This window comes from Crotalus tigris, unplaced genomic scaffold (genome assembly GCF_016545835.1).
Source record: "Crotalus tigris isolate CLP2741 ecotype Arizona unplaced genomic scaffold, ASM1654583v1 scf7180000018298.210817, whole genome shotgun sequence".
In the NCBI taxonomy this organism is placed as follows: Eukaryota; Metazoa; Chordata; class Lepidosauria; order Squamata; family Viperidae; genus Crotalus; species Crotalus tigris.
The window spans coordinates 132961-159051 of record NW_024096929.1 but is presented as its reverse complement, the minus strand read 5'-3'; the positions used below and the strand labels follow the sequence as shown (position 1 = coordinate 159051).

Genomic DNA, 26091 nt, shown 5'->3' with positions numbered 1-26091 from the left:
TGGTGGATTTATGAAAAAGCAAAAAACATGGGTACAAATTCATACAATGATGCAAAAGATATTACAAATATTAATTCTGGAAATAAATGATTATCTCTGGATTTTATCAACAAGGAATTAGAAAAAACCATAGATAATTTATATTGTATACAGTAACTTGGCAAAATTATTGTATGCATAAAGTTGGAAAAGCAATGAAATGCCTACAGTGGAATACTGAATTACGAAATTAACTGAACTGTCAATGATGGCCAATTTTTCTAACCAGCAACAAAAAAAGGACAGAAAGTACAATTGTACATTTTTTCTTCTCTTCAATTTCTTTCTTTCCTATTTCCTATCTTTGTTTTATATATTTTATATGGTTTGTATATTCTACAACAATGAAATTTTCTAATTAAAAATATAAAAAGAAATTTGTGTTCAGATGACTGATCGGTAAAAAATATTTTATGTATAGCAGGAACCATGCCTATCTGTAAAAATATCTGCAGAATACCCTGTTTTTATTTTGCTTATCATATTTCACTTGAAGGACTTAAGATAGTGGTTCTCAACCTTTTTAATGCTGCGACCCCCCAATCGGTCATAAGTCGAGGACTACTCAACCGGTCGTAAGTCGAGAACTACTCAACTGGTGCAGCACCATTTGCAGAATGGGACTTTTGGCGGGCTCAGCAGGGCAGAGACAGCCTGGACAATTCCTATTGGCTTTTGAAAAGGCTATTGGCTATTCAAGAGAGTCTATTCTATTGCTTTCAAAAGCCAATAGAATAAAAGGGAGTAGCACAGCTAAGGAAAAGGGGAAAAAAATGGCAGATTGCGTTGTTTGGCGACCCCCGTGAAATGGTCGTTCGACCCCAAATGGGGTCCTGACCCACAGGTTGAGAATCACTGAGTTAAGAGAAAATACAATTTTGTAACCTCAGCATTACTGATAAAAAATTTGAGACTAGTGAAGTTTTTTGACAGAAAAATAGAAGGTAAGAATCTTGAATATTTGGAAAATTTCTTCTCTGTTTAAATATAATGTTTAATTTGTCATAAAAGAACTACTATGGGGTTGCACAGAAATAGGCCATCAGTTAGAATCAGCTTTACCTAATACAGGTAGTCCTCAACTTACGCAGTTAATTTAGAGACCACTTGAAGTTACAATAGCACTGAAAAAAGTGACTTATTTTCACATGACTGTTGCAACATCCCCATGATCACATGATCAAAATTCAGATGCTTGGCAACTGACTCATATTTCTGACGGTTGCAGTGTCCCATGGTGATATGATCACCTTTTGTGACTTTCTGACAAGCAAAGTCAATGGGGAAGCCAGATTCATTTAACAACTATGTTACTAATTTAACAACTGCAGGGATTCACTTAACAACTGTGGCAAGAAAGGTCGTAGAATAGGGCAAAACTCAGAATAACTGTCTTGCTTAGCAACAGAAATTTTGGGCTCAATTGTGGTTGTAAGTCAAAAACTACCTGTAGTTAAGTTTCTTATTGAAATGAAATCAAACAAAAAATGAAAGTTAAGCTAATAAAGTTTCCTCTAGCAAATATCTAAAGCAACCTGCTCCAGTCTAGAGTTCATGGGTTTGTTAGGACTACAAGTACCAGAATTCGTAACCAGCATGGCTATTGTGTGCAGGCCGAGAATTCTGGCAGCTGTAGCCAAATTTCATCCAGAGAACCTTAGATGGCTATCCTGGTTAGATCTTTCTTCTGCTACACAGCATAGGCAAAAATTGCAGTTATAGGCCTCAGAAGGTCTTGTTGTAAACAATGTTTCTGAAATTCTCCTCTGAAGTTTCTCAGAATCAATCATGCATAAGTCTCAAGCATTCTGGGGCCAGACTCTCTGAGGCTATTGCATGTTTTAATCTTTTCTTTGAACTATGTCTCCACTAAAACAGTTATTAGTCTCTTTTTATACAGAATAAAATTGAGTAAAATACTGTAGTATTTTGACAGATCAATGTTTGTCTCCTCCCTCTCCTTCCTGCTTTGGTCACAGAGTAGTTGAGAACTGACTTAATTTCATGGTAACTGTGATAGCTTATGCCCTGCTCTGCATTGACTTTTTAAAAAACTATTATAGCAAATACTTTGGAACAAAGCCAAGGTCACATTGCACTAATTACCTTGGCTGGGAGTCATGAATATGAATGCATGGATAACCTTTATAATGAAAACAAAGGACAGCTCAACAGAGGCAGGATATTTTTATCCTGCATTGTTTGCTCTAATTCACTGCTTGGATTTTCATATCCCTTATCCCAAGCCTTTAAAAAGTTATCTGCATTTCAATTTAAAGCACATTTATGCCTTTAAGTAAGTGCTGATGTATGATCCTAAATCAAAAGAAGTCACAAAACAGATTTGTGCAGCATTAAGCTAGATCAGCATTTTTCAAATATGGCAACTTTTAAGATGTGTGGACTCTCCCAGAAAGGAGATAAACACAACATAATATACCAGAGTCTTCATCTCCACATATCTGTATAATCCCCTTTTTAAACAATTTCAGCTAGGGCCATTATCAGTACTTGAGGTTACAAATTCCATATGGTTAATTGTGTATGGTAAAAGAAGCTGCTATTTTGTTTTGTAATTTATACAGGATCCCTGCCAGATCTTTTGGAACAAGCAAAAATAATTGAAGACAGGCAGTCCTGCAAGTAACCCAAACCTATGCCATGACAGACTTTACAGACAATAAGTAGTACCTTGAATTGCAAGATATCCACTGGAAGAAGTCATCTGATGGCCTCATGTAGATGTTATGGAGTGGACCTGTCCTCCCCTTTTCCAACACTGATTGGATCTGGCCCTTGAAAAGGAGAAGGATCATAACACTGTGCCTTCAACTCCTAACCTCCTGAACCTGTCCAGAAGGATATCATCAACCAAAAGTAACCAAAAGCTATTGAGAGATAAAGGAGGGCTAGGAAACATACACCCCCTATCACCAGGTCTCTTCAGAAGTCATCAAGTGTGACCAATTATATTCTAGCTCTATAATCAGCTCTGAGCCCTGACTGAATGGGGTCCAGATATATTCTTTCCCTCATGGCCTTCAGAATCTGCAGCCCAACCAGTTTCTCAACAACCCTATCTAAGGGGAAGTTGGAAGCAGGACAAAAATTGTCTAATATTGCAGGTCCAATTGAGGAGCCCCCTTAAATACAGGTGAACTACCACCTATGTACATGCAGGTAGAACCACCTCTGAATTCACCATTGCTTACCAGGGGTTCTCAACCTTGGCAACTTTAAGACTTGTGGACTTCAATTCCCAGAATTCCTCAGCCAGCACTGGCTGAGGAATTCTGGGGGTTGAAGTACACAAGTCTTAAAGTTGCCAAGGTTGAGAATCCCTGGCTTAGACCCAACTACATGTTGTCTCTCAGAATGTCCTAACCAGCCAAAAGGGACATAGACCTACACAACAAATCACTGAAATAACAGCCCCAAGAATCCTGTCTCTTTTCTCAAGACCAAGACCCTCAAATACAATGCAGATTACCAGGCTTCAATCAATTCCACTAAAAGTGTCCAGTTCAGAGGAGATCGCAGTGATTTTAATCAATAGATACGTGAGAGCATTCTCCATATTGGCCCCCACAAGCATTTGCCTCTCCCCTCCTTTCCAAGAGGGACTAGGTCACCCTAAAGAGCAACCAATCTGCAGACATGATAAGTATGGAGAAATAATTACATTTTGTTGTTCTTATTGTCATGAGTTAATATTTAAGGAATCTTCATGCTACCTAAAGGCCCTGTTTATAGTACACTACCTGGCTGATGGCCTGAGTATCATCTAACTTGTGGTAAAAAAACAAAAGAAGTACTGTAGACTCAGGAAACAATGGGTAAAGAAGGAATGTGGACTGTGTTGGGAGGAATTCCCCCGTTCGGTTCTTCCAGCCGGGATTCTCCTTGACAGCGCAGTGCAGAAGAAATAGATCGTGAAGCCAGCTACCAGAAAGAGGTTTTATTTCGAGGATCAGCGTTGAGTGACAATTCAGCTCGAGTCCCCGGCTAGCTAGACAGAGTGATCTTTAAACCAGGGTTTTTATACCCTTTTGTGGTTTCCAAACTTGTCATTTCTGATTGGTAACAAACTTACCATTTCTAATTGGTGAGTTAAAATTTGTCTTTCTTGATTTGCTGGTTTGTGACTATTGTTAGTTCCTTTTTCTTGCCTAAAAGGTGTTAATTACTTTTATTTTTGTGTCCTGATTGCTGCTAGCTGGTTCCTCATTGTGTGTGTCAAGTGTTTGCTGTTTTAGCCTCAGGCTGCTGTTGACCCAGTTTAGTTGGGGTGTTCCTAGATTATTTCTTAGTTGGACTGGGGAGGGGGTGTCCAACTCTCATCAATTCCCCCATTTTGGGCTATTACTGATGTATCAGTGATTAGCCCAACTGGTTCATATATACGGTAGTGGTGATCAATTTGGCACATCATGAGAGATGTTTTCTTACTCTGTCCCTTGCTTCTGATGGGAGTTGTGCAGACCTTTAGGCATTTTAACCCTAAAGGTGCTAATTGGCATAGGCAACAAAGGAGGGCTCCACCTATTGCGACTGTGATTATACTAACAATGAGAATTTTCAACCAATGGAAGTCTGGTAACCATGAAAAGAGCCAGGAAAGGTTCCAGGATGACTGGTTGTGCCCAATGTTTTGTGCTAGTTCTCTTAAATGTTGGATGTCACCTTTAGCCTCCAGTCAGGTTTGCATACCCCCCAAAATTCTTCACAGCCATGGTTTTCCTTAGTACATGGTTGCCCGTTTTTAGGGGTTGTTTCCTGCCTTAGCTCTTAATTCAGTGCATCCAGGTTTGTAATGTCCAATATGCCAGGCTATTAAATTTTTCTTTAAATTGCACATACTGAGCTCTAGGAATCCCAATCTGGGCTCACCAGTGCAAGATATTCAGGGCTGAAGTTTGTGATTTTTCCTGTTGTTTCCTTAGTCAGGGCATATGAATTGCAAATCACCTGAGGGGGCCTAGTTCCCTCCCCCTTGGTATCTGTTGGAAGTTGGTCCCACAAAGCTTTGGTGCAATAGAGCAAAAATCAGCCTGGGGAACTTTACTGAAGGTAGGTGGAGGGAATAGACTCTGAATGGTGTGAATGGTGTATGTGTGCATATGCAGCTATTTCTACAAAACAGGCAATACAAACATTCTGGAAAAGTTTTCCCTCCCACCAGATAGAAGTCCAAGGTGTTCAGTACTTGTTCTGCCACCTATTCCTAAATGCCATCTCTCCATTAATACATTCAACTGGCTTGTTACAATACAAATGGGGCAAGAAAGAAAAGTTTACAATGAGTTTCCACCCTCCCCCCACAGTCTTAATTTTCTCTTCTGAGGCTTCACATGGCACCACCTTCCTTCTGCAGCTCTCACAGGCATCTGGGTAAATGGTAGGACTTGGGAAGATATTCCACTCAGATTGTTTGGTGGCTTTTTAGTGGATGGCTGGATTCAAAACTCAATTCCATAGCTCAAATGGATGGAGGCAGCATCTGGGTCTGTGTGTTCTGCTTCCAAAGGCTTGGGAGAAGGTTTCAGGGCTGAAAGATACAAGAACAAGGTCTCCCCCCCCCGCTTTCTGGGCGGAGTCTACCAGGAGAGGCAGACAAAAGGTATGGAGAACAAAGGGCAGGAAAAGAATTGGAAGGGGGGTAACTTGCAGGCAGTTTGAAAATGCTGAAAACTCCAAATAATTTTAAAAGCCTAATATTTTAAGGTGTGCAACTTTCCAGAGGTAGGAGAACATTTATTCTAAAATAGACCACATCATTTTAGAGATTGAGAAATGCTTATGTTTCAGAAAGCTTCATAGTAGTTTCACCAGTAAGTGATAGGATAAGAAAAGTAACTTTAAAAAATTATTTCCCCACACAAGCAGACTTGAGTTTCAAAAGGCTCTTGTAGATAGACACACATTTTTCAGGAAAAGGAAAGATAAAACACATACAGTAAATGCAAGTGAAACTTTTCCAACAGATAAACTTAAAACAATCCCTCATGGTAACTTAAGGCTGTTCTTGAGCGTACACAGAGAGAAAGGAAAACAAACAAACAAACAAACACAATTCTTTTTCTTCACTCTGTTTGTTGGCCAGACAAACAGAGTGAGGTTTTTCCTTTTTGTGGCTTATTTTAAGCAGAATTTCTAGCAGAATTTAAAATTCTTTTTTCTTTGGATTTGAAACAGTTAACAGTCACATTTACCTCTCACGCACAGACTTTGACAAACATATATACACAAAGACAAGCGAACAGAAGTCTTAGTTTTACACATCCTAGTCATTCCCACCATAAATTTCAGATAACTCAAGTTAGGGAAGGCACATATTTTAAACATACCACGTGGTTGCATAGAGAAGAGAGAGAGAGACAGAGAGAATCACTATTTCTTATTTTCCCTTTTAAGTACCTTTATTTAGCCAAATTGGTTTCCCAGCAAGGCCCTAAGCAAAGTCTTTCTTTCATACACTACAGTCGAAGTCTCCTTGTGAGACTTCTTTCCTAACTTTGCATTGCTTACAGGGCCTTACCAGCTAGTTGCCCAAATCCAATTCTTTCATTCACTCATTCCATTTCATTTTCACACATTCTCTCCCTTTTCCCTAACAAAAGGTTCTGTGCTCTGGCCAACCCCCATGCTTTCCAGGTTCTGCCAATTAAACAGATCCTTTCTGCGTCTAGGAAAGACCAGAAGCAGCAAAATCCAATTGTGAGTGTCTACAATAGACTTTATGGTCTCTATAATGGTTTGAGGATCCGCACGAAAGGTGGCAGTATCCTTTTTCCAAACAACCAAATCGGACGGGGAGAAAGGGGTGTGGGTTAAAATGTGTCCTGTCTGGCCCCTCGGTCGCCCGGGTATGGGCCTGTTCAACAAGGGGGCCATGAAGGTCGGTTCAGGGTTATCTAAGGGAGGCTGGGGGTCCAAGTTGACTTGGGTCGGGTTCCTCTGTCTGGATAGTTCGACCCAGCAATACCAGTACGGTAGTTGGGTTGGCTCTATCCTTGACCTAAGTTCTTTTAGTATTCTGATTTCTAGGGTGCCACCTTCGGGCCAAATTTGTCTCCCGCGGTCATCTTTAAGCAAAGCCCATTTCCTACATAATTCCCCTAATCGCTTCTTCTTCATTCCAGCCTAGACAGGAAGCTGATTCCTGTCCCAGGCTTCGAGCAAGCTCTCAACTGGGAAACCCACTTCGGCCCTTGAATTGGAACTCCCCAACCTTTTATAACGGGGTTTTAAACCCACTTCAGCCTTGAATTGGAACTCCCCATTCTTTTATAACGGGATTTTCCTTTCAATGTTAAAGGGCACTAACAGTCGAAGTCTCCTTGCGAGACTTCTTTCTCCTAATACAGTCGAAGTCTCCTTGCGAGACTTCTTTCTCCTAATACAGTCGAAGTCTCCTTGCGAGACTTCTTTCCCAATACACAGTCGAAGTCTCCTTGCGAGACTTCTTTCCCAATACACAGTCGAAGTCTCCTTGCGAGACTTCTTTCCCAATACACAGTCGAAGTCTCCTTGCGAGACTTCTTTCCCAATACACAGTCGAAGTCTCCTTGCGAGACTTCTTTCCCAACACAGTCGAAGTCTCCTTGCGAGACTTCTTTCCCAATACACAGTCGAAGTCTCCTTGCGAGACTTCTTTCCCAATACACAGTCGAAGTCTCCTTGCGAGACTTCTTTCCCAATACAGATTCTCGGAGGTGAGCGGCCACCTCTGCTCGGGGCTACTGCTTTAATATTTACTGGCAGAAGGGGTCCTGGCTTGCCCAGAATAGAGTTTTCTCTCTCTTTCTCTGCCCGCTCGGTCCTCCTCTCTCACCAGAAGGTCTCACGCTCCGGTGCCCCCCCTTGCTTTCCCGAATTCCACCGGTCACGGCTCTACTAGAGCTAGCAGCAGGTCGGGGTGCGGCTAGAGGGCACACGGAGGGAGCGAGCTCCAGCTGATTCTAAGAGGAGGATGCCTCACATACACACTCATGCATTCTTCCTTTCGTTCCCCCAGACCCTTTAACCTAATAGATTTAAATTTGGTGGCACTTACCCTCTTTCCTGGTAGCTGTTCGAGCATAAGACTCAAAAACTCCCTTTGCTACCCGATGCCGACCGGGCAGGGTCCGAGGAGGCTTCCCTACGGATCAAAGTGTCCGCTGCCGGCTGGGTGATGACTCCTCCGGGCCCGGTCCGGTGGCTGGGTGAGCTGGAAGTCCCTTCGTAGGTCGCCAGATTGTTGGGAGGAATTCCCCCGTTCGGTTCTTCCAGCCGGGATTCTCCTTGACAGCGCAGTGCAGAAGAAATAGATCGTGAAGCCAGCTACCAGAAAGAGGTTTTATTTCGAGGATCAGCGTTGAGTGACAATTCAGCTCGAGTCCCCGGCTAGCTAGACAGAGTGATCTTTAAACAGGGGTTTTTATACCCTTTTGTGGTTTCCAAACTTGTCATTTCTGATTGGTAACAAACTTACCATTTCTAATTGGTGAGTTAAAATTTGTCTTTCTTGATTTGCTGGTTTGTGACTATTGTTAGTTCCTTTTTCTTGCCTAAAAGGTGTTAATTACTTTTATTGTGTGTGTCCTGATTGCTGCTAGCTGGTTCCTCATTGTGTGTGTCAAGTGTTTGCTGTTTTAGCCTCAGGCTGCTGTTGACCCAGTTTAGTTGGGGTGTTCCTAGATTATTTCTTAGTTGGGCTGGGGAGGGGGTGTCCAACTCTCATCAACTGAGTACAAAAAATGTATTATAACAGCACAAAAGGAATATGGTCTGGTTTGGTCATCTAGACAGAATAAAGACCAAACTGCAAACAAATGTAAGAAGAGTAAATAAATAGAGAAATGATGGGAACCTTCAGAAAGTCATGGCTGGATGAGGTTAGTGAAATCCTCAAAATTTAACAAATAGTGTTGCTGTAAATTAGGATCTAAATAGATCACTTCCCTTATGTATGAATATTTTCCACTTTAACATACATCAGTTTTTAACTATTAAAATTAAATGTAAAATTAAATATTTTAAAAAGTGGCTTTGTACTCTAACTCTGGAATTTGAACCAACAAATCTTTTCCTATAGAGAGTTTTAAAAGGGGGAATGCTCTGTTCCCCCTTATTGCTTAGCAAAGTAAATAAAACAGATTAGGCAGGGAGCTTTAATTGTCCCTAACTCTTGCACAATATTCCTGATTTAGGTATAAAAAAGAAATCTAGAGAAATATGTACACTACTTATATAAAAAGGGAAAAGGCAAACAACATCCACCGTGGAGAACTTACTGGAAGGTTCTAAGCATTTATCTCTATTGAGTTGTTTGTTTGAATTGCAAAAATAACTTTAAAAAAGGCATCTGTTTTATTCATGAGCCATTTTTTTTACATCTTGCCCTGCATGCATAGACTAAAAGTAACCATAAACATGGAATACTATAATAGTAGAAGGGTGTCTATGCTTAAGGAATCCATTTTAACAGTTCTTTTGTGCATTCACACTAGAAGCACAGTACGAGGAGACCACCTAATTTTTACAGGCTGAGCACACACAATACCGGTAAGTAACCAGTTTTTTTCCTAACTTGGAAGGGGGGAGGAGGTTGAGGAAAACGATCGGCCACCTCCTGGCGGCTTCCAATGGGGAGGTGGAATGAAGGCGGAGCCAACCCAGCTGCAACCAGCAAAATTAGGCATGGATAAAACTGGAGATGTTGTGAAATGCAAACTTTACAATGAAGACAAACAACGGTTTCTGGCACTTTCAGAGGCACTTTGCCAGCAATGACGCATGCTCAAAGGCATTTGCCCATAAGGAATGAACCAGCCCTTAAAAATGCGAAAGGGCTCAGGTTAATGTGAAAGCTCAGGCTACCATTCCACCTTTATTAAAGGATAAAGTGTTCGAGAGAGCCAGTTTGGTGCAATAGTTAAGGCACCAGGCTAGAATCCGAGAGACCCAGAGTTGTAGTTCTGCTTGAGGCATAAAGCCAGCGTGACTTTGGGCTAGTTATTTTCTCTAAGCCCTAACTGCAAGGACTAGCCCAGGCAGTCGCCAAAGTCAATAATGACTCGAAGGCATTCACCCACCCCCATATTGTCTGTGAACCAAGATCTCCACACTATGCAAAGAAACACTCCTTTAAGCTGCATAGCTATTACCAAGATTGATGCCCAGCGAGAAAAGGTACATTTTTTGAAACTTTTGAAAGGTGTTATATGTGTGTTAAATAAGGCAAACAAGCAAAATAATAAACAGCAATACAGACTGGGTGAAAAAAAACTGTCAAGTAACGGTGAGACAAATGTATGAAACGTTCACATCAGCAAAACCCCAGCGCTTGCCGCCTGAGCCGCTTCGGGATTCCTCCCTCCCCTCCTTTTCCCAGCCGCCGAGCCCCCCCCCCCGCCGCCGCCGCGTGCGTCGTGGCCACACGCCTCCTCTGCCTGGCCAATGGGCGAGGAGCGCGTCGCCTCGCGCTGCTAAGAAGGAAGGGCAGGCGAAGTCCATTAGCCTAAGGAGGGGCCGTGGTGAACTCGGGAGGAGACGTCACGTCACCTGCCGGCCTGTCAGTCTTCCGCGAAAAAGCTGGAAGCAAACCGTGAAGAAGCAAAGCCTCGATCGGCCCCAATCTCGGTCAGTATTCTTTTAAAGTACGGGTTGAAGTGATGACCCTGAAATCAGTGGCGCTCCCAGCACTTGTTTGTATACAGGAGCGGGGAAATCCCTGACGGGTCCCTTCTCTTTTCCCCCTGATGGAGAATAGGCGCCTATAATAACCCCGTCCCCCAGAAGAAAACACACGAGTTGTGTTTTCTGCTCTGCAGAGCGCTAGGCCCTTCCCGCAAAGTTGGATAGGATTCATGTAAGTGGGCCTCGCATATCCTCTGTTTTCCTAATTTACACCTGGTCCATGGTGTACTGCTTGAATACCTTTTCCCATTTTCCCCCTCACTTTATTTGACTGTTTCTTTAATCCTAGGGACTGTTCCTTGTTTATTTAGTATGTGGTGCTTTAGTTTAATTCTTGCTTCTGTGTTATAAATAAAACTGAACTGAGTTATGGGTATCATCATTCTTCTATTCCAGCATTTTTTGGGGGGGGAGAAGGAGGACAATTGCACTTAGTTGAACACTCCAGTGATTTTCACGACTTAAAAGCTTACAATTTTCTCCATTTGACCTTTTCCAGGATTTATCCTCCATGGCGCTAAGGTTACCTAGCAGACTATTTCTGCAATGCAGAGGCAGTGTCACAAACTTCTGTGATACTCGAGCACAGAGCACAAGTGCACCTGTGCCAAAAGGTCAGTGACTGATTTTTGCTATCAGGTGAGGGTAGAGATAGTAGGGCCACAGCTAAGAGACAAATAAACCTATTTAGGATTCTTGGACTTTATGGAGAAGGAGCACAAAAGAAACAGTTGGATTGAGAAATGGGCTTATTTTGTCATTTGTGTTACAGAAAAAGAAGGGAAGCCTTTGGTAAATGGATCAAAAGGTAAACAGATTCTCCTTTCTTGCCAGTTGTGATTTAGAGCTGCATATCTGAGCTCATAATTTCCAATCACTCTTGAAACTTCATTCCTCCTAATTCATAGATCCTTACATTGAGAAAAATTGGAAATCTATTTGCTCTTGTTGTATAAGATACACAATCTGTTAATTCCTTTTCATTAATTTGGTGGGTCTGAGGAAGGATGTGAGTGTCCAAGGATCTATGCATCTAATAGATATAGATTAGATTTTGATTAGATAACTAAAATATTTTATTCCCTCAAAAATTGGTCCTGGATATTCTGTTCTAGAAGATACAAATCATTACTGCCACTATCACAATTGATAATTTTGTATATGTGTGTTCCCAGAAATAAGGCCCACCAAGCTGTCAACCTCAGTGTATAAATAACAATTATAGTTATAGAATATAACTCCGACCTGTATATTTCAGAACCATATGGTATAATAATTAAGGTGTAGACTTGGACTAAAAATGCATAGATTTGCAGACAGAGATTTACACAGGTTTGCATGTGCCAATTACACAACTTTTCGATGGCATTCATGTTACTGTCTGTTGGGAGAATTGTTGGACTATGTACTCCAATTACTTCAGCAGACCTTATATGGTACCTTTCATACTGGTGAGGGAATTTCTTTATCAGTCCTTTTATTCTTCAGGCTAGTTCTAGCTTTCTTCTTCCAGTTCCAAAAGCCCAGTTTGACTGGCGTGATGCCCTACAATTAGAAAGACTCCTGACTCAGGAGGAAATAATGATGCGGGACTCATTTCGTGCCTATTGCCAAGAAAAGTTGATGCCCAGGATCCTTATGGCCAATCGAAATGAAGGTAACTTTGTATTAACAATGTGGTGTTCTTCATACTTTGAGGCTTTGAGCTTCTACAGTCCCTTGGAACTGCTGGCTGGGCTGAGGCTGATGGGAATTGAAATTCAAAACATATGTAGGGCAGTAGATTGCCTATTATTGCTTTACATAACATGACATTCACCCTTTAGAAATAGAGAATCTCCTGTTTGGCATTTGCTGAATGTACCAATACATTAAATAGCTAAGTTACTTATTCAGTGACTTGGATGGCAGTACTATTGTTTTGGATAAATGTCTATGGAGATTCTCAGTCATCCTGGTCATAGTTATCTCAAAGGTGCTTTTTCACTAGGCAACTGAACCCTTATGTAGCCATATTTATCTGTACAAACCTTCAATGTATTTAAAATAGGTAGTTGTGAGGCAGAGGTCCAGCATGGCACATATGTGGTCTGGGCTGAGGTTCATTCTGTCACCTAAGGTGCTGTCTACAAGAGCACAAAATGGGAGTTATCAGAACCCTGGACCACCAAACTGAAGGTCTGCCTACCAGCAAAGATGAGAAAGAAAAAGAACTAAAAGACACCAAGGAAGCCCGCAGAACGTGTGGCTATCCCAAGTGGGCCTGCATCAAATCCCAAAGAAGACCCAGCAGATGCTTCTCCTTACAGACAAAGAAGAAAACAATAAACGAAACAACGTTGTCATTCCATACATTGCAGGAATATCAGAAAAGCTCTGGAGGATTTTCAGCTAACACAACATACGTGCACACTTCAAACCCACAAAAACAAAACAACCACTTCAAAAATGTATGGCACAACATTGGAGAACAAACCCATCAGGACAAGATTCAGCAGTCCATCTCATTTAAAAGACAAAGGCCACTCTTTCAAAGACATTTTGCTCAGAGAGAACCACTGGTTTGAAAGAGGAGTCAAAGGGGTCAAAGAGGCCATCTATGTCAAAATTGAACAGCCCTCTCTCAACAGAGGAAGAGGGATACGACATCTATCTTCATTCTACAACACAGTCCTTTCAGCAATTCCAAGAAGCTCCATACTCATTTGTACTACTCGGGTGACTCTGGTGACACATAAATCTCCAGGTGGCCTCAATGATTCTCTAAAAGAATGCAAATGACCAGCTATCTGCAAGGAGTATAAATCCTTCCATTCCCCACTATCTAGTCCAGTGGTTCTCAACATGTGGGTTGGGACCCCATTTGGGGTCGAACGACCATTTCACGGGGGTCGCCAAACAACGCAATCCGCCATTTTTTTCCTCTTTTCCTTAGCTGTGCTACTCCCTTTTATTCTATTGGCTTTTGAAAGCCAATAGAATAGACTCTCTTGAATAGAGTCTAATTCTATTGGCTTTCAAAAGCCAATAGGAATTGTCCAGGCTGTCTCTGCCCTGCTGAGCCCGCCAAAAGTCCCATTCTGCAAACGGTGCTGCACTAGTTGAGTAGTCCTCGACTTACAACCGGTTGAGTAGTCCTCGACTTATGACCGGTTGGGGGTTGCGGCATTAAAAAGGTTGAGAACCACTGATCTAGTCAGAGCTGGAGAAGCTTCTTGGATGAGAAGTGAAATGTTTTCGAAGAAAAACAAAGTCCATTTGCCTCGTGAAAAGGCACCTTTGGGATCAATTTTCAAAAGGGAGTGACAGTATCTCTGAGTTAAGTGTACTTTGATTTCCTTTCAGATATTCATGTTCTCAGAAAATGACACCTATCTAGGTATCAGAAATGAAAATATATGTGGGTATAAATCAATGAGAGCCAGTTTGGTGTAATGATGAAAGACACCAGGAGATCCTGCCTTATTTTTATCTTGTCTTAAGCATAAAGTAAGCTTAGTGGTTTTGGGCTATTCTCTCACACTCAGTCCTAGGAAGATGATGAAAGCAAACCATTTCTGAAAATTTTGCCAAGAAAGCTGCATGAACTAATGTAGACTTAGGAGTCAAGACTCACTTGAAAGAATATACATTTTGTCTGTGTTATTTCATATACAATCTTACCTGCCCTTAGAGCTGTGGTGACATAGTGATTAGAATGCAGTAAAGGTAGGGATCCCTGCAGATTTTACTGTAGGGGTGGTGACTGTAGGGGTTGTTGCTGACTGTAGGGGTGGTGCTCATCTCCATTTCTTGGCCATTAAGCTAGCGCTGTCCAAAGACATTTCCATGGTCATGTGGCTAGTATGATGTCATGAAGCACTGTTACTTTCCCACTGAAGTGGTACCTATTTATCTACTTGCATTTGCATGCTTTCAAATTGCTAGGTTAGCAGGAGCTGGAGCAAGGATGGGAGCTCACCTCATGTGGCACTCAGATGTTGAACCTGAGCTGTCGGCTTTCTAGCTGACAAGCCCAGTGTCTTAACCGTTGAGCCACCATACTGCCCTAGAATGCAGGATTGCAGGCTAACTCTGCCCATAGCCTGGAGTTCAATCCTGATTGGCTCAAGGTTGACTCAGCCTTCCATCCTTCTGAGGTTGGTAAAATAAGGATCCAGATTGTTGGGGGCAATATACTGACTCTATAAAATGGTTAGAAAGTGCTATAAAGCACTATGAAATGGTATTCCCAAGTGGTATTTCACAAGGCAACTGGACTTTCTTGTTTTTCTTTGAAGGCGTTTTGCTTCTTATTCAAGAAGCTTCTTCAGCTCTATCTGAATGGTGGGGGAATGGAAGGATTTATACTCCTTGCAGACAGCAAATGAATGCAAATGACCAGCTGTCTGCAAGGAGTACAAATCCTTCCATTCTCCACCATCCAGTCAGAGCTGAAGAAGCTTTTTGGAAGAGAAGCGAAACATCTTCAACAAAAAACGAAGTCCAGTTGCCTTTGGGACAACCATCATCTGGATGACTGAGAATCTCCATAGACATATGAAGTGGTATGTAAGTCTAAGTGCTATTGCTATTAAAATGGAATACTGTTTTTAATGTAAATTCAGTAATTGCTGACTTTGGGGCTCTAGTAATGATCAAAGTTACTTGTCAGTATTATAACATGTCTCTATATTGCATACCAGGCTTCTGAGAAATATAGAAATATAGATACTTTATGCATATTTCTTACAGTAGGTTTTGCTTATAATGTTATAAATTACATTCTTTTATTATCTTCTATTTTCATTCTAGTCTTTCACCGGGAAATTGTGTCAGAGATGGGGACTCTTGGTGTCTTGGGCCCAACCATCAAAGGTATTGTTAAACATTTTTCATGACGTGGGTGAGCCCATTATATCTGTAGCAGAAATGGAGGGTTTTTCAGAACTTTTTCATGTTTCTTGGGAGGAGAAGTTCAAAATTTATCATGTCTCCATTTCAGCTGTAGTTTAAGTATTTGATAAATCATCTCCATCACCTTCTAGGTATTTGTATACCTCTTTTATTTGACTGATCAGTTCTTTGTTTCTGCTGGTTTGCATTTGTATTCAGTCAGTGACTTCAAAGTTTTATCTACAATTTAATTTATTATTTAATATTTTTTATTTGTCCTATAAGAGAAATATAGTTAAAATCAATGAATGAAAGAATATGGGAAGTATATTTTGAAGTGTTTTGAAAAGTAACAATATGATGTATTTTGGTTGTGCTACTAGTCTGGTTGTGGCTTATCTTGCAGAATTAAATATTAGATTTTGTTTTTAAATGCCCTGTTATGAATTGTGAAATGCTTGACTACAAAAATTAAAATACAAACTTTTAAAATCCAGATTTAGAAATTGCCAATCATTTATCATATTTGAAATATTAGGGTTTCTAGTTTTAGAGACTTAGTAAAACTTGATTTTAGTTTATATTAGGAACTTTGAAGCTGTAACAATTACCTTATATCTGTAAGATATAAAATACATTTTGAGGCTTCTTGGAGTATTAGGACACTACTCTGCTAAAATAAATTATTCCCTTTATTTTCTTGTTTCTTTCTAAATATTTGGCAGATAGGATCTTTCAGGAGAGTTAGCTCAGAGGGTTACAACTGATTTCTTGACACAGATGGGTTTATGATTAATTCTCCATTCTTTTGCCTTAGGTTATGGCTGTGCGGGGACCACTTATGTTGCATATGGACTCCTGGCCAGGGAGATTGAGAGGGTAGACAGTGGTTATCGGTCAGTCATGAGTGTTCAGTCATCTTTGGTGATGCATCCTATATATGCATATGGGACAGAAGAGCAAAAGCAGAAATATTTGCCAGGCCTGGGTGAGTTAATTTATTTATTTATTTAATTTTATTTATATGCCGCCAAATCCCAAGGGACTCAGGGCGGCATACAAAATTAAAACAATAATCTAACAATAAAATAATACAATCATACAGCGTGTCCGATCATATCCCCCCCCCCGGGGATATCAGCCCCAGGCCTGCCGGAACAGGAGAGTTTTAACAGCTTTCTTAAAGGCCGGCAGGGTGGGAGTAGTTCGAACCTCGGGGGGAAGTTGATTCCACCAGGTCGGAGCCACCACAGAAAAGTCCCTTCCCCAAGGCCCCGCCAGCCGACATTGTCTGACCGACGGGACCTGAAGGAGGCCCAATCTATGGGACCTCACCGGTCTCTGGGAACTGTGCGGCAGTATGCGGTCCTGTAAGTAACCTGGCCCTATGCCATGAAGGGCTTTAAAGGTGATAACCAACACCTTGAATTGCGTCCGGAGACCCACAGGAAGCCAGTGCAGCTCGCAGAAGATAGGTGACACGTGGGCGTACCTTGGCGCGCCCACAATCGCTCTCGCGGCTGCATTCTGAACCAACTGTAGCCTCCGAACGCTCTTCAAGGGTAGCCCCATGTAGAGCGCGTTACAGTAATCCAGTCTTGAGGTGACAAGGGCATGAGTGACCGTGAGTAAAGCCTCCCGGTCCAAATAAGGCCGCAACTGGTGCACCAGGCGAACCTGGGCAAAGGTCCCCCTGGCCACAGCTGATAGATGTTGTTCCAAATTTAGCTGTGAGTCCAGGAGGACACCCAAGTTGCGTGCCTGCATTGAGGGAGGTAAATTTGCCCCCCCCCCCCGGACTAATGATGAACCATACTGATGATACCTCACCCCATGTCGCCGAATGATCTCATCCAGCGGTTTCATGTAGATGTTAAAAAGGAGGGGGGACAGGACCGAGCCCTGAGGCACTCCATGATCGAGGCGCCTAGGGGTCGATCTCTGTCCACCCGCCAACACCGACTGCGACCTGTCAGACAGGAGGAGAACCACCGCAATACGGTGCCGCCCACCCCCACCTCTCCGAGACGACGCAGAAGGATACCATGGTCGATGGTATCGAAAGCCGCTGAGAGGTCAAGAAGCACCAGGATAGAGGAATGACCCCTATCCCGGGCTCGCCAGAGGTCATCGGTCAGTGCGACCAAAGCAGTCTCAGTGCTGTAGCCGGGCCTGAAACCAGATTGAAAAGGGTCCAGATAATTAGTTTCATCCAAGGATCGCAAGAGTTGGGACGTCACCACCTTCTCTACAACCTTCCCCACAAAGGGGAGGTTGAAGACAGGACGAAAGTTCTTCAAAACAGCTGGGTCCAGGGAAGGCTTCTTGAGGAGGGGCCTCACCACCGCTTCCTTTAAAGGTTGCGGGAAAGACCCCTCCATCAAGGAGGCGTTGATTATCGCCTGGAGCCAGCCTCGTGTCACCTCCCTACTGGCAGAAACCAGCCAGGAGGGGCACGGGTCCAATAAACAGGTGGCGGCATTCATTGCCCTCACGGCCTTGTCCACTTCATCAGGGGTCACAGGCTCAAACTCGCTCCAGATAACATGACTAAGACCAGCCCCCGGCAACTCGGCTGGCACTGCCCAGTCAGAGTCCAGGTCTCTCTAAATCTGAGCGATTTTGTCCGAAAGAAACTGAACAAACTCCTCAGCTCTCCCCTTCAAGGGTTCCTCCGCCTCTTCCACTTTAAGAAGGGAGCGGGTCACCCTAAACAAGGCGGCCGGGCGAGATTCTGCGGATGCAATAAGTGCAGAAAAGTGAACATGCTTTGCCGCCCTTATCGCCACTAAATAAGTCCTAAGATAGGCTTTTAATAGTGATCGGTCAGATTCAGAGTTACTGGCCCTCCAATGTCGCTCTAGACGTCTCTTGTGGCGCTTCATCTCCCGGAGCTCCTCAGTAAACCAAGGTGCCCTCCGGGGACCACCACCACAGAGAGGTTGCAAAGGCGCAATTCGATCCAGGGCCCCGGATGCCGCTTCATTCCAGGCCGCAACCAGGGACCCGGATGAGTTGTGGACAAGGGAGTCAGGTATTTCCCCAATCTCCTCCTGGAACTGATCTGGGTCCATTAGGCGCCTGGGGCAGAACCAACTAGTCGGCTCCCTCTGCCTGCGATGGGGGAGTGATGCTCTGAAGTCCAGCCTCAATAGGAAATTATCTGTCCATGACAAGGGCGAGATCTCTATTCCCCTTAATTCCAGATCATGTCTCCATTGCCCCGAGAGAAACACAAGGTCGAGTGTGTGTTTAGTTTAGAAGACTGAATGCAGAAGTTTATTCTGTAGTTATACCAACATTGGTATGTTTTTATCGCTTGTGCTATTATTATTACACAAACATGCATACATGTGTATGCATGTACATTCACATCATATTTAAACTTGCCCAAATCCCAAAGAGAACCAATTTTATCTTCTCCTATCCAGCCAGCTGACATCTCAGCATTCTGTATGTCCTAAAAACGTATGCTTCGCAGATCATATTAATGTTCTTACATTTGATTATTAAAAAATATTTTAGAGGAGTTCTAGTATGTACTAGAAATTATCTCCTTTTTATCTATTTTTATTCTATCTTTTGTATTTTAGAAAATTTCCTAGTTACAGTCTTTTGATTTGCCAGCTTTGGAAATAACAATTAAAATTTGCACAAGACAAAATTATAATTATCTCCTTTATTCACATAGAAGTCAGTAGTGTTACTTTTTTGTTTCCTTGAATATCCCAAATATCTTCCTTTTTTCACTTTTGGCATTTATAGTAAAACAGTGAAGTAATTCTTTTCCAGGTTCTTCTCATCCTTCAATTAGAATTTGGTTGAGGTTTTTTTAAAAAAAACTTTTTATTTAACACTAATAATTTTATTTTTACAGTTTATCTATTCTATTTTACCCATTAAAATTATATTTTAATTTCATGTTTTAGTTAATTGTTACTTCATTCTTTCCCCATTTCCCAGTACTTTCCTTCCATCTTCTGGTTTGGCTCTGCTTAGACCAGCTTTAGACCAGCTTCAATTTTTTTCTTTTTGGTTCTGCTGGTTTTTTATCATATTGTTTATTAAGATAGTTTTGGCTGTTTATTTAAAGAATACTCTTTTTTAAAAGTAAATTACAGTATACAATACTTTAATCCAGAAGGATTGATAGAATTTGTGAATTTTTTTGCCTACTAGGATCCATAGTACAATGGTAACTTGCTACTCATTGTTAATTCCAGGAGGTGCAATGAGTACCAAAAACAATGAATATCAAACATATTTTCCCATAAGGAATAATTTAGTGAATCACTAGGCAGCCGGACACTGACAAGTTTGACTCTTCCAGCTCTATTCTGAATTGAAATTGAAATTAAGTTCTAGCTTGTGCATTGAGTACCAAGCAAAGAATGAGTACTGGGACAAAATTTTCAGATCAAAATATGTTGAGTACCAAATTTGATGAGTTTCAAAGCGATTAAGTATCAAAGTACCACTGTAGATTTATCCTTGTGAAGTTGTTTAAATAACAACAAGACTTGTGAAGAAGTGAGAAGGATAATTTAGGAGTTGCTATACTCATCTTTTGATGTTTTTTTTCACCATAGCTAAAGGAGAGTTGCTGGGCTGTTTTGGGCTTACAGAACCTAACCATGGAAGTGATCCTGGTAGCATTGAGACTCGGGCCCAGTACAACCCTTCCAGGAAAACCTACACACTCAATGGTTCCAAGACTTGGTGAGGTTTGCACTTGTCCTCATGTATGCAGATCACAAGAGGGAAGTAACCTAGGACACTTGGATTATTTTGAAATAGTGGTAAAACTTTAAGCCCCTGATAATTATGGTGACAGATTTGAGAGAAGAGGACTGAATTAAATTTTGTTTCTGGAAGATTAGATACCACCTAAGCTTTGCTCTGTTCAGAGATGGTTTTCACATTGTATTTTCCCCTCTAGAGTATGCCTTTTTGTAGCTACTTGAATTTTAACTTGATTTTTATAAGACCTAATGTTGAGGCATACCAGACATTGACAATATATTTGCTCTTTTTTTAGGATCACTAATTCTCCGATGGCTGACCTATGTGTAGTGTGGGCTGTATGTGATGATGGCAAAATACGGGGCTTCCTATTGGAACGAGGAATGAAAGGTCTTTCTACCCCAAAGATTGAGGGCAAATTTTCACTACGGGCCTCTCTTACTGGGATGATTATTATGGAAGATGTAGAAGTGCCTGAAGAGAATCTACTACCCAAAGTGTCTGGACTTGCAGTAAGATCTCTCCACAATCCATGTGATACTCATTGGCATGTGAATGGTACAGTGACCAGGAATGCTACAAGGGGTGTTAGTCCAAGTTAATTACCAGGGGATGTTGAGAAAGATTGAAAATACATTTTAGTTCAAGCTTAACAGTATTTCTAGATAATTTAGCTATAAGGTTTGGGTTTATTTCATTATGAATGTGTAAATTGCATTGCAACAATAAGTACTACTGTACAACTAAGGAACAAATATAAATCTAGTATTCCATATTTATTTATATTATGCTGTCTTTGAACAACCTCCTTCAAAAAAACCTTAGTCGTATCAAATGTGATTTATGACATTATTTTAAAAGGGACTTAATATGTAAAATAAACTTGAGGGCAATCTCATTTGTAAGCTTGCACACACAGCTAGTAAACAGATGGTAGATGCGAGTCATGTGGATGATCCTTGGAAATCAGTGCCTTTTTGGAATAGAAGGAATATTAATAAATTCCTTCTCTGAATTGTAATGTCTTTCTCTTCTCACAGGGACCTTTTGGCTGCTTGAATAATGCACGTTATGGCATCTCCTGGGGAGCACTGGGTGCTGCTGAGTTCTGTATGCATACAGCCAGGCAGTATACTTTGGATAGGTAAAGTCTCAAGATTTCTTGACAGATGTTCTACAGCAGTGGTTCTCAACCTTTTTAATGCCGCGACCCCCAACCAGTCGTAAGTCGAGGACTACTCAACTGGTGCAGCACCGTTTTGGCAGGCTCAGCAGGGCAGAGACAGCCTGGACAATTCCTGTTGGCTTTTGAAAGCCAATAGAATTAGACTCTATTCAAGAGAGTCTATTCTATTGGCTTTCAAAAGCCAATAGAATAAAAGGGAGTAGCAAAGCTAAGGAAAAGGGGGAAAAAATGGTGGACCGTGTTGTTTGGCGACCCCCGTGAAATGGTCATTCGACCCCAAATGGGGTCCCGACCCACAGGTTGAGAACCGCTGTTCTACAGGAAATGGCATGTGATTGCAATGATGCTTACATACTAATATGTAGGTATCCTTAATATTTCATTTACACAAAAACTATGATTGTGATATGATCCCAAGATATCAGTCATGTGGAAGAGATTATGAGCTTTGTTTCAAGATCATGCTGAGCATCCTTGACTGAACTCACATTTGAAAAAAGATATCCAGCAATGCCAGTTTTGCTAAGAATATATTGGATGAAAGAAGATTCCTAAAGATATACATTTTATTTATATTTCATGGGTTCTTAACAGATCCTTAGGTCCCCAGGGTACTACTCAAGATTATTCATGGATGGTTTCCATTTGTGCAGTTCTATGGCCATTTGTAATAGAGCACATATTTAGGGTCACTGGAATATATGAAGATAATAGAAGCAGCTGCATTTTCAGATTTAGATTATGTCTCCATAATTTTCTATAATTCTCAAGTTATATTAACTAAAGTGTATCTCCAGTCCTAAATCACACTTCAGGCTGGATTTTGTAGCCAGAAATTATTCTATAGATTATTCTGTTGCTTCTCATACCATATATTTAGTTAGTGATTGTATTCAATTCTCTTCATTGAATTTTTCTGAGTCTCCACCACTTTTTCCAAGTTTGCATCTTACAGAATACAGAAAAGATCTTATTCTATTTCATCTGCTCTTTGTTACACCTGTTATATCTGAATTCTTCTTTAAGATTAACTTGATATGCTTAAAAGCTTCTAATATGATAGAATACCTTCTACATGGTGATCCTCCAAATACTTCTAGTATTTTAAACTCTTTTTTTCTACAGTACCTGTGCAATGGTTTTAGCTGAATTATCTCATCCATTCATCTTAGAAATCAGTTTGGAGCTCCTTTGGCAAGAAACCAATTGATCCAGAAGAAGTTGGCTGACATGCTCACAGAGATCACTATTGGGTTACAGGCTTGTCTGCAACTGGGGCGCTTGAAAGATGAAGACAAGTAGGCATACATTTGTGTATGTAATTAATGACAGAACTGTGCATAGTGACCTTTTTTTCCTCATAGGGAGGTTTAGTCAAATGGAAGATAAAATGGACACACTACTTCATTTTGTATCTGGGGAAACACTTTAAAAGAGCAGTACCTCTCTGCTGGAGAGAGACAGAGATAAAAGGGAGGATCAAATTGTTCTCCTTTTTTTAACCCACAAATTACATTTTTTCAGTTTCTCCCAGCACTGCAGTGTGCAACAATTATTAAAAAAAAATCTACTCACTGTGTTGCAGCTAGCACACATCTGGGACTATCCCAGTGTGGAAGGTAGACATTAGAAATTATACTTTAAATATAGTAACCCACTACTATTTTATAGTATGATATGACAAAAAGCAAGGTCTCTATTAAGCTATAAGAAAGAAGGGAGAAAAAGGAGATAAGTTTAAGCTTAAGAGAATACAAAACGGAGCTGCAATTTCATTTCTCAGAGGATAGTCATATGTTAAATATGCTGTGTTAAGTTCCTGGGAAGATGCAGTCAAGCTTGAGCCAACTAAGAGAGAAAGCCTAATGCTACAGCATTTAAGTCTGCTTTTAAAAGCAATTAACACCAGGAAGAAAAAAATTGCACAACCACAAGATGTGGTTAGTTATTGCCATTCTTTTCTTTTTCATCATAATCCCAATGAAACTCTGGCTGTAATGGTAGCTGTAAAAAGAAAGCATTGGAGGTTGGTAAATGAGGATCCAGATTGTTGGGGGCAATATGCTGATTCTGTAAAAGTTCTCACCTCTCTTGTGTACCTTGTCCTCCTGTCCAATTTTTTTTTTAAAAAAAGATGCTACACTAGATGTGATTTCTGTCACATCTGATTTGTTATCTATTTTATATGAAAAACCTAGGCACCTAAGCCCTTTCATTCCTCACTTGATTCTAGCATTTGTTCTATGTTCCCAGGGCAACTCCTGAAATGATCTCTATGCTGAAACGGAATTCCTGTGGGAAAGCCCTGGAGATTGCCCGGCAAGCTCGTGACATGCTAGGGGGCAATGGAATTGCAGATGAATATCATGTCATCAGGCATGTTATGAACTTGGAGGCAGTTAACACATATGAAGGTAAAAAAGGATTGTAATTATGTCCAGCAAACATGTTATTTAGAAACATGTTCTATTATTTTGCTTCATTTATATCTTTTTTTAAAGAGACAATTCTAACAACATTTTTCCCTTTTTTGCCTTCAGGGACTCATGATATCCATGCTCTCATCCTTGGCAGAGCTATCACTGGACTTCAGGCATTCACAGTTGGGAAATAAACACATTTCTTCAGTTTTCTTCTATATGATTCCAGTTTGGAAGATCACTCAAGATGGTTTATGACGTGGGAATATCTTTATAAGATGAACACGACTGCTTCTGCTCACCAGACTGTGATCAAATTATTCAGTTCAACTCAATTATTTGTAAGCTGAAACAAATCAAGCATTTGAAAATTCTCTGTTGTTCACCAAAAGTACAGAAAGAAATTAAAAGTGCTGCGTTATGTTAAACGAAAAACTTTTTCTAATTGGTAGAAGGATATCACTATAGTCTAGGAAATGTTTTGGAATTGTCTAATTGTTTTTGAGGCAAACTATTTTGGTAAGTAACTGTAGATATTTGATTTTTAAAGCTGACTGCTTTAGAGTCCAGTCACAGCCCTGAGATCTATATCAGCGTGGATAATCTACAATTTATAGTTTTAAAAAATCCAGGTAAGATTCCTCTTTTTGTGTAAGAGGAACCTGTAATACTTGCAAACACAGAAGATGAAAATCAGAATTTACTACCTACTCTGTGCTTTTCCTGCCCTGTGACATAACTAGTTGCTGTTTTTAGTGCCTTCATTGACAGTGTTAAATAAAGACTGATTTTTTTTATATTAGCACACATTTTTGTTGGTGGGTTAAGCTATTTCAGCTCAGACCTTTGCCCCTTTGAATAAGATCCCCTTTGTGCTTTCAAAAATAAATTTAATGTGATGAATTTCCAACAGTAGTTTGTGTAGAATGATTAGTTGAAACCTGATATTCTAATACTAGCGAGGAGAGAAAATTAGGCTTTCCTGTGAGCAGTTCTTTCACATCTTTACTAGCACTTAAAATTATTTAACTCTTTGGATAGGATTAAATAGAGAAAACAGCCCATTTCTACCCAATGAGACTGTGAGTGGCGGTATTTGTCACAAGTATAGTGACAAAACTTAAAAGGGCATTGAGTTTTGCCACTTGTAAGAGAACACTTGAAATTGTCTTTATTTAAAGCAGTAAAGTACTATTATAGCTTTTGGCTGTTACACTTCTGCTGCTGTGGTTAAGAATTCAGAAAACAGTGACTGAAGTATGGCAATTCCAAGTTCTTATTGCTAGATGAAATGTAATGAGTGGGGCTTGAAGATTGATTCATAGTTTTCCAAAATCAGTGATATTGGGTTATATTTTGCAATTGGCTATGAATTTTATGATTTCATATGGTTCTTAACTGTGTGTGTGTGTAATCAGCAAATTTGTCCCTATCATCAAAATTCATATATAATGTATATTTGGATTCTTAATTCTCTGTTTTTAATATGCAGTATGACTTTTAAGTGTTTCTTAGCATGTCAAGTGTTTTGTTCGTTTAATCTATGTACTGAAATTAATTGGTAATTAATTTTATTTTCTAAAACAGAAGTTACATTATGGAACAGTTAAGGCTGTAAGACATGAGGTCTAATCTCTGAGCCTTGGATGTGGCCCACAGAGACCACCAAATATTGCCACCACATTATAAAAAGGAAAAAATGATTATATTTAAAGACAACTTAAATGTAATCGTTTTTTTTATCCTGGCCCCACAGCTTCCTTATCCCTGATTTTGGGAGTAGAACTTTCAACATACCACTCAAAGTTAAAGTAAAGATGTTAGCTTAAGAAAAGTTGTGTAATCATGAGCCAAGAAATCAATTTCTAATACTTAAGGAGCACTAAATAAGATGCAAATGCAGAGATAAAAATGTATGATGTTTCTAATTAAAAGGACAGATATGAAAAGATTTTTTTTGTGGTTTACCATATCACACTGTACTGCCTAGTACTGACGTTAGTATATTGCTGAAAGGCAAAAAATACAGGGAAAATAATAACCTGGTTAGCTACTGCAAGAAGATATCACAGACTAACTACAAACAATGGCATGACAAAGTAGCAACTGGAATGGTGCATTGGAAGATCTGCAAGAAATATCATT

The 26091-nt window shown here is 40.5% G+C and overlaps 1 protein-coding gene across 3 annotated transcripts; it reads left to right on the top strand.

The window, feature by feature from the left end:
* The first annotated feature begins 10514 nt into the window (after nt 1–10514).
* On the top strand, nt 10515–25897 carry GCDH (glutaryl-CoA dehydrogenase). 3 transcript variants are annotated; one of them, XM_039349554.1, is made up of 12 exons: nt 10515–10665; nt 11222–11336; nt 11495–11530; nt 12236–12379; nt 15517–15579; nt 16415–16585; nt 20187–20316; nt 20636–20852; nt 21381–21484; nt 22699–22824; nt 23780–23940; nt 24067–25897. In XM_039349554.1, the coding sequence occupies exons 2-12, from the start codon at nt 11234–11236 to the stop codon at nt 24138–24140; spliced, it is 1329 nt and encodes a 442-aa protein (XP_039205488.1). In that variant the 5' UTR covers nt 10515–10665; nt 11222–11233; the 3' UTR covers nt 24141–25897. The 3 variants fall into 3 exon arrangements, with proteins under 3 accessions (XP_039205488.1, XP_039205489.1, XP_039205490.1); XM_039349555.1 differs by lacking the exon at nt 11495–11530; XM_039349556.1 differs by lacking the exon at nt 11222–11336 and having other exon boundaries at nt 10562–10665.
* The last annotated feature ends 194 nt before the right edge of the window (nt 25898–26091 follow it).

Coding starts and splice junctions, on each gene's coding strand:
- GCDH (XM_039349554.1), top strand. CDS start 11,234: ATGGCGCTAAGGTTACCTAGCAGACTATTTCTGCAATGCAGAGGCAGT. Junction 15,580..16,414: donor CTTGGGCCCAACCATCAAAG/GTATTGTTAAAC, acceptor CTTTTGCCTTAG/GTTATGGCTGTGCGGGGACC. Junction 21,485..22,698: donor AGGCAGTATACTTTGGATAG/GTAAAGTCTCAA, acceptor CATTCATCTTAG/AAATCAGTTTGGAGCTCCTT.